At 39.2% G+C, this 13237-nt stretch overlaps 1 protein-coding gene across 1 annotated transcript in view; it reads right to left on the bottom strand.

Annotated features, from left to right (window-relative positions):
* The window catches only part of PDE8B (phosphodiesterase 8B), a 77046-nt gene that overhangs the window by 28869 nt on the left and 34940 nt on the right, over positions 1-13237 (bottom strand). The window contains exons 2-5 of the mRNA XM_086480402.1: positions 12497-12556; positions 7625-7815; positions 6333-6392; positions 3014-3071 (exon numbers count right to left, since the gene is read on the bottom strand). Of these exons, the coding sequence (XP_086336528.1) occupies positions 3014-3071; positions 6333-6392; positions 7625-7815; positions 12497-12556 (369 nt within the window). The remainder of the gene's footprint in view (positions 1-3013; positions 3072-6332; positions 6393-7624; positions 7816-12496; positions 12557-13237) is intronic.

Below are 13237 nucleotides of genomic sequence, written 5' to 3'. Positions count from 1 at the left end.
TTGAAGTTTGTAGTACTAATGCCATTCATTCACTGTCTCACTCAAAGCTGAGAAGTCGATTGGGACCTCAAAAAAGTAGGAAACAACTCCTTTTTCTGATCTGTCCATCTAACTGAGGCACAAGAACATGAAGATCTATTAAGTCTCAAATACCAGAAGGCAGATAACAGTATTTTCTTTTAAAAAAGTTTATACAGTACATTTTGATTTAACTAAAATATACTCTGAAATTACATTTTATTTCATCATAATTGGATTCCACTGTTGTCCTATACAGAATTTGACACAATCCACAAGAGTCACCAATTAGTAGGAATGCATCATTCTTCTTGCTTAGCAAAACATACTAGGTTTAATATTAAAAATCTATTTTGTTGCAAACCAGAAAGGTTTAATAGTAACTAGTCAATGAGAATCAACATTTGTTTAGGAAAAGAAGTAAAGTTCAAAATACAAGACAAGACTGTAATTGAGTAACTGCAAACATTAAGGTTCCCTGTTCGCTAATTTTAATCATAGTAAAAAATCAGTCAGGAAGCCAAATCACTTATTTAAATTAGTCCATCCTAAGTAGGCCATCACTATTAGATTTATGAGGCTGAGAGGAAAAAAAAAATCAGCATAATAAACATACTGCATTAACAATACCATTAACACACAAACACAAAAGCTGTTAATGATATAGGGGAAAAAAATCAGGAGATGTAATAAAACAGACTTTCTTGAAAAGAAGGAAGAAGAAACAGAAATAAATCAGCATAAAGAAACATGCCAAAGAAATGTATAATTTAACAGAATTGACTCCTGGCATCTCTCACTGTTTATAAGATCTTTTAGTGATCATAGTGATCCAGATCTGGATACTGATCAATTATCACTGATTTCATTAGAAGAAATGAAAAGTCATTTCTTTAGGACTACTTACTATATATTATAGGTACATATAAACGCAGAAAAATACTACTCTCAACATAAATACATATGAAGGCAACAGAACATTTTAAAGCAGCATAATCAGTTTTTCACTGCATGAACAAAAATTTATGATTATTTGCAAGAGCACCCTCCAAAAAAGGAGTTATTTGGAATCTTTAGATACAAACCTGATGTAAAAAGTCTGGTTTTGTCTACAAAACCCTAAAAAAAAGGTGACAGATTAACTGTCTGGAAGTTCAGACTCTTTACTAATCAAGTTGGAGATGCATTTAGAAGACAGCCAGCACGAGACGGAGCAATTGCATTCAGTGTTTTGTCAAGGGAAGAGGAGGAAGATGATGAGCAAAAATAGGACAAATGCTGATATGATGAATAGTGATAATGTAAAATAAAGCTCCCAGAAAGGCTGGACTACAAAAATAAAAATAGTGAAAAGAAACTTGTAATTTTAAGAGCTATGATTTTCCAAAAATAAATTTCATTTTCTTGCTCAGGAAGAGATTCCCTGCAAATACTGTCTCTGTATTTGAAGAAGAGTACTTTTATATCTTTGTGGGGCGGGTGGGGTGGCAGTGTGGTGTTAATGGATTTAGTCCCTACTGATCCCCATCCAAGCAGAAATAATTCCTATGTCCACTCCATTGCAAAAATAGGATCTTTGACATCAGATGTGTTTTAAAGGCTTGAAAATAATTCCAGTAGGGAATTACAATATTATGCAACCTCTCTGGTAAATTTGGGACAGCTAGAGAGAATGGTTAGAGAACCTGCCAGATGCAAAATGATTTTACTTTCCTAGGCAGACAGTGTGCCACTATATGTCTCCTCTCTGGCTCCATGCAGTACTACACCTACAGTTATAATCTAGCCCACAAAACATATTGCCCTGCATTTTGTTTTTAAAGGAAACATCAGACTTGAGAAGAAATAAAGATTTCTTTGAATTTTTTTTTTTTTTTTTTTAGAGAGACGCAGACAAAACTACACTAAGAAAGGACTGGCATTCTTGGGCTGACCTTTCTCTTAGCCTCACTTTTCCAATTTTCAGAGCATCTAAGTGCTTCAGAAAAGCTTTTGCCTTTAATGCTTTTGCCCCTACAGTACACTCGCATGAGAGGCAAGTTCTATTACCTCTTTTTTGAGATGATCTGCAAATGGTGACTCTGATTCTTGTTTGGCTTTGTAAAGAAACTCAAATTAAATATGAGTTAGCTCAGATACTGGACTCAGTATGAGCATATTAGCATGAGATTCGGCCTGGGTTAATTCCCTTCCTTCTCTGATTTTCCTACTACAGTTAATTGCCCTAACTATATACAGTTAATTCTCCCTAACTACAGCGTCCATTGATTTGCTTCTATCACTTCAATACATAAATTCCTTATGAATGACTAACTTTCGTATTACAGATTATTTATATTACATTAATATAACGTTAATATCTATCCAAAGCCCATCCACACAAAGGTTGGAGGAGGGTGAGGAACCAAACGTTTTTTCAGAGCTGAGAACACCTGCCTTTCTTCTGTCTCCCACAAAGAGTTATCTTCCTTCTGTGGCCTGTGCAGGAGAGCCTCTAAGGCTGTCCTAAGAAGAACATGTGCAAGTCAACATATCAGACCTCATGAAAAGAAAATAATTCTTCTTCACACCAGGAAGACCTGGATTAGGCTTGTAGTCCCTTTAGAACAGGAATCCCAGCACTCTGAGGCACATAGAGATGTCCGGGTGACTAGTCAGCATGCTGCAATACTCAGCACACATTAATCAGGGTCCCCCATCACTATTTTTTTTAATGCAGTCAAACAAAACCCACCCACCACCCACCCAGACCACCAGAAGTGAATCTCAGCATTCCTGCTTATTGTGGAAGGATTCTCTAGATCACGGATTCTCTTATTTCATATGCTTCTTGATAGATTGTTGACAAGAAAAGAATACCCAATCAAATGCCATTGGTTTCTCATCAATAAATTTTTGACAGAAGCAAATGTATAGTTTTCTATTTGAGGAAGTAGGTGTCTGTACTTTACAGAACAATCATGGTTACTATATTAAATATGTAATTTATACATACCCTATCGAAGCCTGCATTAAGAAGGGGAACAACAGAAGTCTCTTCTTGGTCAGCAGATCTACAAAACAAAATCATAGAATCATACAATCCTTTAGGTTGGAAAAGACCTTTAAGATCATCAAGTCCAGCTGTTAACCCAGCACCCCCAAGTCCACCACTAAACCATGTCCCTAAGCACCACATCTACACATCTTTTAAATACCTCCAGGGATGGTGACTCCACCACTGCCCTGGGCAGCCTGTTCCAGCGTTTGATGACACTTCAGGTGAAGAAATTTCTCTTCATGTCCAAGCTAAATCTCCCCTGACACAGCTTGGGGCCATTCCCTCTTGTCCTATAGTCCTTGTTACTTGGGAGAAGAGACCGATCCCCACCTCACTACAACCTCCTTTCAGGCAGTTGTAGAAAGCAATAAGGTCCCCCTTCAGCCTCCTCTTCTCCAGGCTGAACAACCCCAGTTCTCTCAGCTGCTCCTCATCAGACCTGTTCTCCAGACCCTTCACCAGCTTCGTTGCCCTTCTCTGGACACGCTCCAGCACCTCAATGTCCTTCTTGTAGTGAGGAGCCCAAAACCGCACACAGCATTCAAGGTGCGGCCTCACCAGTGCCCAGCGCAGGGGCACGATCACCTCCCTGCTCCTGCTGGCCACACTATTGCTGATACAGGCCAGGATGCTGTTGGCCTTCTTGGCCACCTGGGCACACTGCTGGCTCCTGTTCAGCCGGATGTCGACCAGCACCCCCAGGTCCTTTTCTGCTGGGCAGCTTTCCAGCCACTCCTCCTCAAGCCTGTAGCGCTGCATGGGGTTGTTGTGACCCAAGTGCAGGACCTGGCACTTGGCCTTGTTAAACCTCACACAACTGGCCTCAGCCCATCGATCCAGCCTGTCCAGATCCCTCTGCAGAGCCTTCCTACCCTCCAGCAGTTCAACACTCCCGCCCAATTTAGTGTCATCTGCAAACTTACTGAAGGTGCACTCAATCCCCTCATCCAGATTGTTGATGAAGATATTAAACAGAACTTGTATGCTGTATGGTCACACAACATTTAAGAATTAGATGGTATAAATTTGACATAGTTACCTAAACATAACGAATGCACTGAGAAGACTCTTGCATAAGATACATATATAAAATCAACTATTACAGAATTTGATGCTATAATCATCTTTTATAGGTATTTGCAACTATTGCTACAACCTGATAGTTGTTCCTACTTGTTATATCCAAACCTGACAGACACTCTACAGAAGTCCTTTGTCTCCTCACAGACACACAAGGGCATTAGAAAAAGAAAACATGAAGAGGATAAAAGACAACCTGTGATATACTATGAGAAATAATCAAAAAAAAATGTTATCAAGCAAAAGGTGAAGCAAGTTTGAAAGTCTTGCTCAGCAGCAAGCTTAGTCTATTTTCTAATCTTGGCAGGAATAGCTCTTCTGCCACTCTATTTCCTAATATTTTAATGGAGCTAGGAAATTAATAAAATTAGAATGGATTCAGTATCGTGCAAGAGTTTTAACAAAGAACAGGAAAGGTCACTTTTTTTAAGGTATTTGATGAAAATGTATTTAAGTCAGTAAGAATTCTGCCTGAATATATGGGGTATGAACTACTGAATAGATTTCAGGACAACATTGTGGTGAGTTTAGCACCAACAGGATTGAAGTTTACTACATTATTCAGTTCCCTTATAACCACAGTGTGTTATTTGATCTAGTTACTTCCTTTAGAAAGTAATACACAGCTTTGTATTTTTTTTTGGTGATTGGTGACAGCCAACATGGTTTCACTAGGGCAAATTGTGCCTGACAAATTGGGCAGCCTTCTACAATGGGGTTACAGTATTGGTGGATAAGGGAAGAGCAAATGTCATCTACCTGGACTTGGCAAAGCATTTGACACTGACCTGCATGACATCCCTGTCTCTAAATTGGAGAGACATGGATCTGACAGATGGACCACTCGATGGATAAGGATGGTGGTAGTCAAAGAGTCAGGGTCAACAGCTTGATGTCCAAGTGGAGACCGGTGATGAGTGGTATTCTTCAGGGCTCAGTATTGGGACAGTTGCTGTTCAACATCTTTGTCAGTGACATGGACAGTAGGATTGAGTGCACCCTCAGCAAGTTTGTCAATGACACTGAGCTGTGTGGTGCGGTTGACACGCTGGAGGGAAGGGAGGCCATCCAGAGAAACCTTGACAGGCTGGAGAGGTGGGCCTGTGCAAAGCTCATGAAGTTCAACAAGGCAAAGTGCAAGGTCCTGCACCTGGGTTGGGGCAATCCCAAGCACAGATACAGGCTGAGCAACGAGTGGATTGAGAGCAGCCCTGGGGAGGAGGACTTGGAGGTGTTGGTGGACGAAAAAAACCTGAATATGAGCCAGCAGTGTGCACCTGCAGCCCAGAAAGCAAATCCCATCCTAGGCTGCATCAAAAAAATCACGTGGCCAGCAGGTCAAGGGAGGTGATTATCCCCCTCTGCTCTGCTCTGGTGAGACCCCACCTGCAGTGCTGTCCTCAGCTCTGGAGCCCCCAGCATAAGAAAGACATGGACCTGCCCAAGTGGGTCCAGAGGAGGCCATGAAGATGATCAGGGGACTGAAGCACCTCCCCTGTGAGGACAGGCTGAGAGAGTTGGGGTTGTTCAGCCTGGAGAAGAGAAGGCTCTGGGGAGACCTTCTAGTGGCCTTCCAGTACTTCAAGGAGGCCTACAGGAAAGATGGGGAGGGACTCCTTATCAGGGAGTGTAGGGGTAGGAGGAGGGGTAATGGTTTAAAACTGAAAGAGGGGAGATTTAGATTAGATATTAGGAAGACATTTTTACTGCGAGTGTGGTGAGGACTGGCACAGGTTGCCCAGAGAAGCTGTGGCTGCCCCCTCCCTGGCAGTGTTCAAGCCAGGTTGGATGGGGCTTTAAGCAACCTGGTGTAGTGGGAGGTGTCCCTGCCTGTGGCAGGCAGGTTGGAACTAGATGATCTTTAAGGTTCCTTCAAACCCAAACCACTATATGATTCTATGATGACTTTTTCTTTTAGAAACCAACACATAGCTTTCTATTTTTTCTTACTATACAAGCCATTACATTATGATCCTCTGAAGATGACAAGGACGGTACCAGTCTGTATGGAAATGGAAAGGTATCAAATACTTAAACAGGCCACATAAAACATCACTAACCCATTTCAGGTAAAATAATACTAAACTTACTCTGTAAGGCTTGCTAGCAAGATACTTTCTGTTACTAGATAACTCTTATATATAACTTTCTTATGAAGTAAAATAAAAACCTTTCACAAAACAATAATACTTACGTGCGTGGAACCACAGCTAGTATTACGGTGTGCTCTGACGGTTTTGTGGCACGAATAGACCTGAAGAAACGAAAATTTCTCAGTTACACCTCATACTTTCTCAATGTTACTCTGAGCATCTTCACAGAAAATATAAATGAAAACTAGGACTGAAAGACACCATTGAGGCTAGAAAATAGGATATCACACTGCCAAAACCTACCTATCTCCACTTAGATAATCCATTTTCATTTTGCTACCAGATTACTTAGATTTTGCTCAACACAGTGAAGAGGGAAGTGCTCCAAAAACACAGTGTGTGAACAGCAGCTCTTCAAATCCACTCTTATAAGCTAGCAAAGGTTTGCCCTGTTTACTTAGCTTATTTGGGGCAGACTGCCCTCAATGCATGGGTTGAGGGAGGTCAGTCTATACAATGCATTTTCAATACCCATTAGCTAATTTAAACAAGAATCTCCACTACTTTCTCTCATATTTACCGTTGTCTTTCTAGACATTGTAAAACTTTCTTAAGAGGGTGGGAAGTACTTTTGGGGCATGCAAGTAAAAAAAGAGAGTATAGCAAATGTATATGATAACACTATCATTTATGAAATGCTGAATAAAAAAAAATCTACCACTTTTCATATTCTTGAGAAACTGAAAAAAAAAGCTATTGGAAGAACACTCCATTCACTTTTTACTGGCTAACGATACTTTTTTTTCAGTCACGTCACACTATCCTGAATAAACAGTCTTTATATTTATTTGTTGGTCTTTTAGAAGAACTTCCATGAGCACAAGTACTTGAGCTTTAAAATGCTCCATGTCATAAACATGGCAAATTTCAGTTCAGATGGACTGAGAAGCACAGTATGGTGTATGGTACAAAATGTATGCTTCAGCTGGAACACTGTATTTTAGCAAAGAATCCCAATGCAAAGCGCTTGCAACCTTAGAACTGCTAGACAGAGTCATGTGGATCAGAAGAGTGATGTGAACTTTTGTGAAGAGCTGGCAGTGCCTGACTCAGTGGACAAACAAACACATTCCTTTGAAGTGCTGCAGCTTCAGATTTGCTGCAGCAGTAACCCAGGAAAGAAGCAGGCACAGACAGCAGGCAGTAATTTCACAAGAGCTCTGGCTTATGCAAAACCTCTTGGCCTCAAACACCAAACTTCCATTTTACTATAGTTTTGGGGGTTCATTTTTTGTTTGGATTTTTTTCCCCTTCTATCTCGTTTTTAAAATTAGGTTGGGGTTTGTACAACATATTCTGAAGTTCAAGGGAAGCATAGGGTCCTTCAGGTTACCTGCAGATATCTTCTGCATCAAAGTATCTGGAGTTCCTGTGATCTATAACTATTATTTCCTGGTGCTTATCAAGAAAACTTTCAAGCGCTGACTCTTGAGTCCGGGCAATATTGCACCTATATCCAGCTTGGTCACAGGCCCACCAGAAACCATCACTTTGGTTGTCTTCTTTTGCAAAGATCAGCAAAACCTGCAAATCACGCCAAACAGTAGCACCACATTAAACATACAAAACAGTTCTCTGCATGGTCAGATCTTAACAAACACTTCTGCTGTACGAAAGATTGAGTCTTACTTTGAAAGTGGGAAGACTGAACTACAGATTGTAAAACAGCTGATGCAGTAGCACAACTTTCTTAATAGATAAAGAGTAATTATCAATAGATAATCTATAGTTAACTGTGTAGGCCTGATATTTAGGACAAAACCAGCTGCCAGATGATGAGTCTTTTCTAACTCACACTGAAATTCAATTAGCAGCTACCCAGAGTAGCTGGGTAGGTGTTCATACATCATTGCCACTCTCATTAGGCCACCCCAGACACACACACTTTTAACTGTGTGTGTAGCTGGGATGGCCTCAACGATCTGAAATGCAACTGCCTTAATTATCACTCTTTAGGGATAAGCAATTAACATAGTACAGTTTTTATTCATTATTTCTCCTTTGATGTACAACAAAATGGAGTTAACCCATATTCTTTCAAAACTGAAAAAAACCCAGACAAGCAGGTATAGACATGGCTGTGTAGGGGAAAAAAAAAATTGATTCAAACATCACAATTTTTACCCAATAAATTGTTATGTAAGCATATGAGGTAGTCTCGACAACTTCAACTGAACACTTAAAGAACTGCTCACAGAAGATCAGGAAGGATGTGTGCTGAGGCGCTGTTCTAAATATCAAACTGATGCTGTAGGAAGTCTGTTTGCTAACTGACACACAGAACACAGGCTGAAAGCAGCTGTATTTGTGGGCTTCTTGTCTGAAAGAGAGTGCTTTTCAGAGAGGACAAATTTTTCATCCTTGCCCTGTAATACATATATTATCAGCGTACAAATTACATAGCTAGGAACAGAAGTCATGTAGACAATCCCCTTCACAATTTGTACATATTTACCATAGCAACTGATCACTAACTATGCCACCCGGTGTGACAGATGAAGAAAAACATTAGTTTAGTGCAAACATGCTGTGAAAAAGAAAGGTCTCAGAAAGTTTATCCACAATTATTCAAATTGCACAGAAAGGCAGCAGCCAGAGAATAATCTATGTATAAAGCAAAATCCTGTGCATTTCATAAATAAAAATCAACCCCTGACTCCACTGAAACAACCTGTCTGTGCAAAGTATGCAAATTTTGCCCCAAATGCCCATGTAAAGGTCAATAACCTTTCATCTGTGCTGCTCTATGCAGCTGTCCTGTCACCACAGGAAACTCAACACCGTCAGTCTAGAAGCTAGAAAAGGTGGCCATAACTTTTCTCTTATCTTGAGCTGTCTGGATTGTTGAATTCTAAACAATAAACAAATCAATTACTGTTACTGTGGCAGGACAACCAGTCAAGGTTTCATTAAACAGTGGAAGAAAATTACATGCTCAGAATTTCCATAAATATTAAGAAATAAGAAGTTTCAATTTTTTAGAAAGAGTAGTACTAATTGCAGTTAACAATAAGCAGATTTGAGTTACTGACAACATCCAGGTAGTTGTCACTCTACATAATCCCTGATTTTTTTCCAGCCATCAAAGTGCTGGAAAGCACTGACACAGTTGAGTTGCAGACTGTCTGTGGAGACTCGGGTAAAGTCCCTACTCTGACAAAATCTTCTGTTTGGTTCCAGCTCCTCTTAGTTTTACTTTGGTACAATATGGTTCACAAAATGTTTTTTGGGGGGCACATTTTTTGATATCTTCCTTCTCTCAACATTCCTAGTGTGGAAATAAAGGATTGCAAAATGCCATAATTTACCAGCTGGAAAATAAAGGAGCTTAATTACCTTAACCGCCCTATCTCTCACTGGTAGCTAATTATCAGTGTGCGAATCCTTCTGAGAATATTCAATTTAAAATGTTTCTTAAAATATTATTACCATGCTTTCTCATTAACTTTTGTGTGAAGCTGACTAGAAACTGTCAAAACATAATGTAACTAGAAGTATATTGCAAGATACGCTTTCAAAATCAAGATGAAAATGTAACAATCCACATAAACAGCACTTTTCAAGGAAAAGCTTGAATTCAACCTGTGTTTCTTGGGAAAAGCCCCATGTAGCTATTTTTTTGTGTATAATTTGTCAGTGTTACTGCAAAAGGATAATTTTATTCAGTGCAGCCCTGGTTTAGCACATGGCGCACCATGGACTTCTGTGGAGATCTTTACATTTTTTGGTGATATACTGGAATTTTTAACATCTTTCTAAGTATTTGCTTTGCACAATTATTGCATGTCTTGTTCTCAGTTTACCATATAAATACAGAAAATGGACAGAGGCTTGCTTTAAAGAGCTCAAAATAAATTAAGAGACACCAGCTGAGTACAGGAACATAGGGTACCACAATGAAACTGACAAAATTACAAACAGCAACTTAAGAAGTAAAAATAAAGTTACTTAATTATTTTTATGTTATTGTACCCCAGTAAGATAGTTTTAAAGAGGAAGACACATAGTGGCTCTGAATTAAGTTAGGGAGGAGCTCCTGTTACACTGAAAATTTGCATGGGGGAACAGCGAAATGCCGTGCATCATCCTGCTTTGTTTGCAGCTCAGCAGGGAAGATCACCATCGTCAGAACAGAAATGGAGTTGATGTTAATGCTGTGATAGAGGTGATGGCCAATGAGTGCCCTAAGAGGTGAGAAATTTTAGTATTTGGATGGGTGACACATCAAAATCTTTATCAGCCCTGGTAAACACTTCTGCAAAAGGATAGACACCTTTTTATGTGCACTAAGTGTTTATAAAAAAAAACCCTTTCTCCTGTATTCTCTGGAGAAAGCATGTTTACATGTACTTTTATCATGATCATTTCTAAGGTCTCAGAATCAAACCATGCCTATTTGCAAGGCTTGGTAAAAAGTTGTGGCAGATGTGCAAGCTGCATGTGAGGAGGGTGTTTGGAGGGTCAGAGCTGGTAGGTTTGTTTTGGCCTCTTCCCCTTGCCCCTTAAGGCCAGCAACACCTGGGTCACATCTAGTACAAACCAAACCAGATTTGTCATCCAACACAGATGGTCATAAAGTCCAGTGAGGAATCTATTAAATAGTTTATGGCAGGTCACAGTCACAAGTAAGGTCACCTCTCAGACAAAAAATACGGGCCATTTCGAGGTTGGCACAGGTGTCCCATAACAGCATAAAACACACACCAGAATAAAATGAACAATGCTAAAGAAAAGCCCCGGTGGTGACCGTTCTAACAAACTAAATTGACTTATCAGACATTTGTGAACATGATTAAGCACCCACAAACAAACATTTAAAATGTGATATTCAGTAGCTGTTTGCACAGAGCAGAAAAACACGTAACTCCATTGTGAAGATGGAATAAAAGATTAACACACATTTTTTAAATGCGTGGATGTATGCAATACTTGGCCAAATGTGACTGATTCCACAAACAAAGAAGGTGGGTTTGCATGAAATATTTTCCCTTTGCTGTAAATAAGTTAGTGTATGGCAATGTCTTTATGGAAAATTCTTCAGTTAATGGTTTTACTTAAGGTCTGCTTTTTGCTTTACTTAAGATCTTCTATGGTAGCACCACAGATTCTCATTTGTGTAATGTGGGGGCAAAGTAACATCCACACCTGCCAAGATACCAAGAAGTGTCTCAAACACTTTTAAAAACAACAGAAAAAACACTTTCCCTTCATATAGGAAAAATCTTCACATTTTTCCATGAAGAGTTCCACACCTTTATGTTGAAATTCCTTGCAGAACCAAAGACCAGTCTACTGCTGAAGCCACTGTTAAACAGACTTATTATAGTATAAACAAATAGTTTCATCAGATCAAGCCATTATTAAGACTGAATGCTTAATACAGAAATAAAACCATAAAGCTTTATGATGCATATACATGTGATTTATTTTCCTTGAGAACAGCATTTCTTCCACATGTAGGTTTTTCCTCTCATAGCCAGATACAGGAAAAAAAACACAAACCCAGAACAGAAGAAGCGACTGGCGACTAAATGTCTCTGAATTTTACCGAGCTAAGTGACCCAAAAAGTTAATTCAAATGAATGCTATATCACTAGAGTCATATTAAAGCCTAAGATTACTTAATTTCCTATTATCTGAGAGTTCTAATTCCCACTACAAACTAAAAAAATAATGCTTGCTATCTGTTTACTGGCACAGGAATGAAACATGCAGAAACAGAAGCAAGTATGGGTGAGAGCTACTTCTTCTTAAGCTGAAGTTCAACTTGATCTTGTTCGAAGTGGTACAATTTATTGGATGTGTAAAAGCACAGTTCTCTGTCCTGTTGTGCAAAACCCAGAAAAACTTGATAGGTACCTAAAGTTTCTATTGGAGCTCTCTGCTGTGGTTTATCAGAACTGAATAGGTTTTAACATCCAGAGAGGCAGCACAAACACACACACACAAACACAACACTACTATTGACAGGACATTTAAAAGGAATGATTTGGTATTAATGGCAATCTGAGCACCTTGTTTACCAAGTTATTTTACTTGTAGATCTCTTCTCAAGCGATCAGATAAACCAAAACACCAATTACCCATCTCACAGTCCTTGAACAAGTAAAATGAAAAATTATACTTAACTATAGGGGTTGAACCTTAATTTCTTCACCCGTTAACACTGAAATGACTATATCAAGAAAGTGAAAGAGCACCTTACCTGAATTGGATCTTGTGTCAGTCTCATGGGCCCAATTTGTACTTCTGTAGTTGAAGCCTGCTAAAGAAGAGTAACACCGATATTTTTTTCCAGTCTGGTTCTTAACAACATAGCATTTTAGATGCAAGAATGAAAGATCACACAGTCATGGAAGCCTCTCAAAGGCAGGCAGGCATATGACTAGCAGCTTGAATTTAGCTGCTTTGAAGTGCATCTTTTATGAACATATTTTACCAAACTCCTGATTATGTTTTATTTGCCTCTAAGTTAAAAACTGTAGAGTTTTAAATAAGGAAACTTCCTTTCCCCTGTTTCCCCAACAGAGTACCTTGGTTACACAGCAGGACTTATATTTTGCTTAAGACTACAAAAAGCTATTTTTTTCTGGCCAAAAGCTGCCTTATTCATTTGAATGTAATACAAAACTTGTAGTAAAGGTCTTGTGACATATATTCAATAATATTTTAATGGATTTGGTTAGAAAAAAAAGTGACTCTTTAGACAAGAGGACTTGTTTGGATTGCAGATTTAAAATTGTTTTCCAGAACCATAGCCTTTTGTTTGCAGGAAAAAAACATTGCTACCATGTCAGCCATGACATTTTCAGGAGACATGAGACCACATCATAATTTAAAGCTGCTTCAAGAAAGCCAGCAGACATGGGCTGTGGCTGCTTTGTTGCCTTATTTCCTAGGAGTTGGACTACCTTTTGGTGTCTTGATACATTTCAACATACTTCTG

Source organism: Leptosomus discolor, chromosome Z, assembly GCF_034619465.1.
Source record: "Leptosomus discolor isolate bLepDis1 chromosome Z, bLepDis1.hap2, whole genome shotgun sequence".
Classification (NCBI taxonomy): Eukaryota; Metazoa; Chordata; class Aves; order Leptosomiformes; family Leptosomidae; genus Leptosomus; species Leptosomus discolor.
Note: the sequence above shows the minus strand (reverse complement) of the source record. Positions and strands in the feature narration are given on the sequence as shown.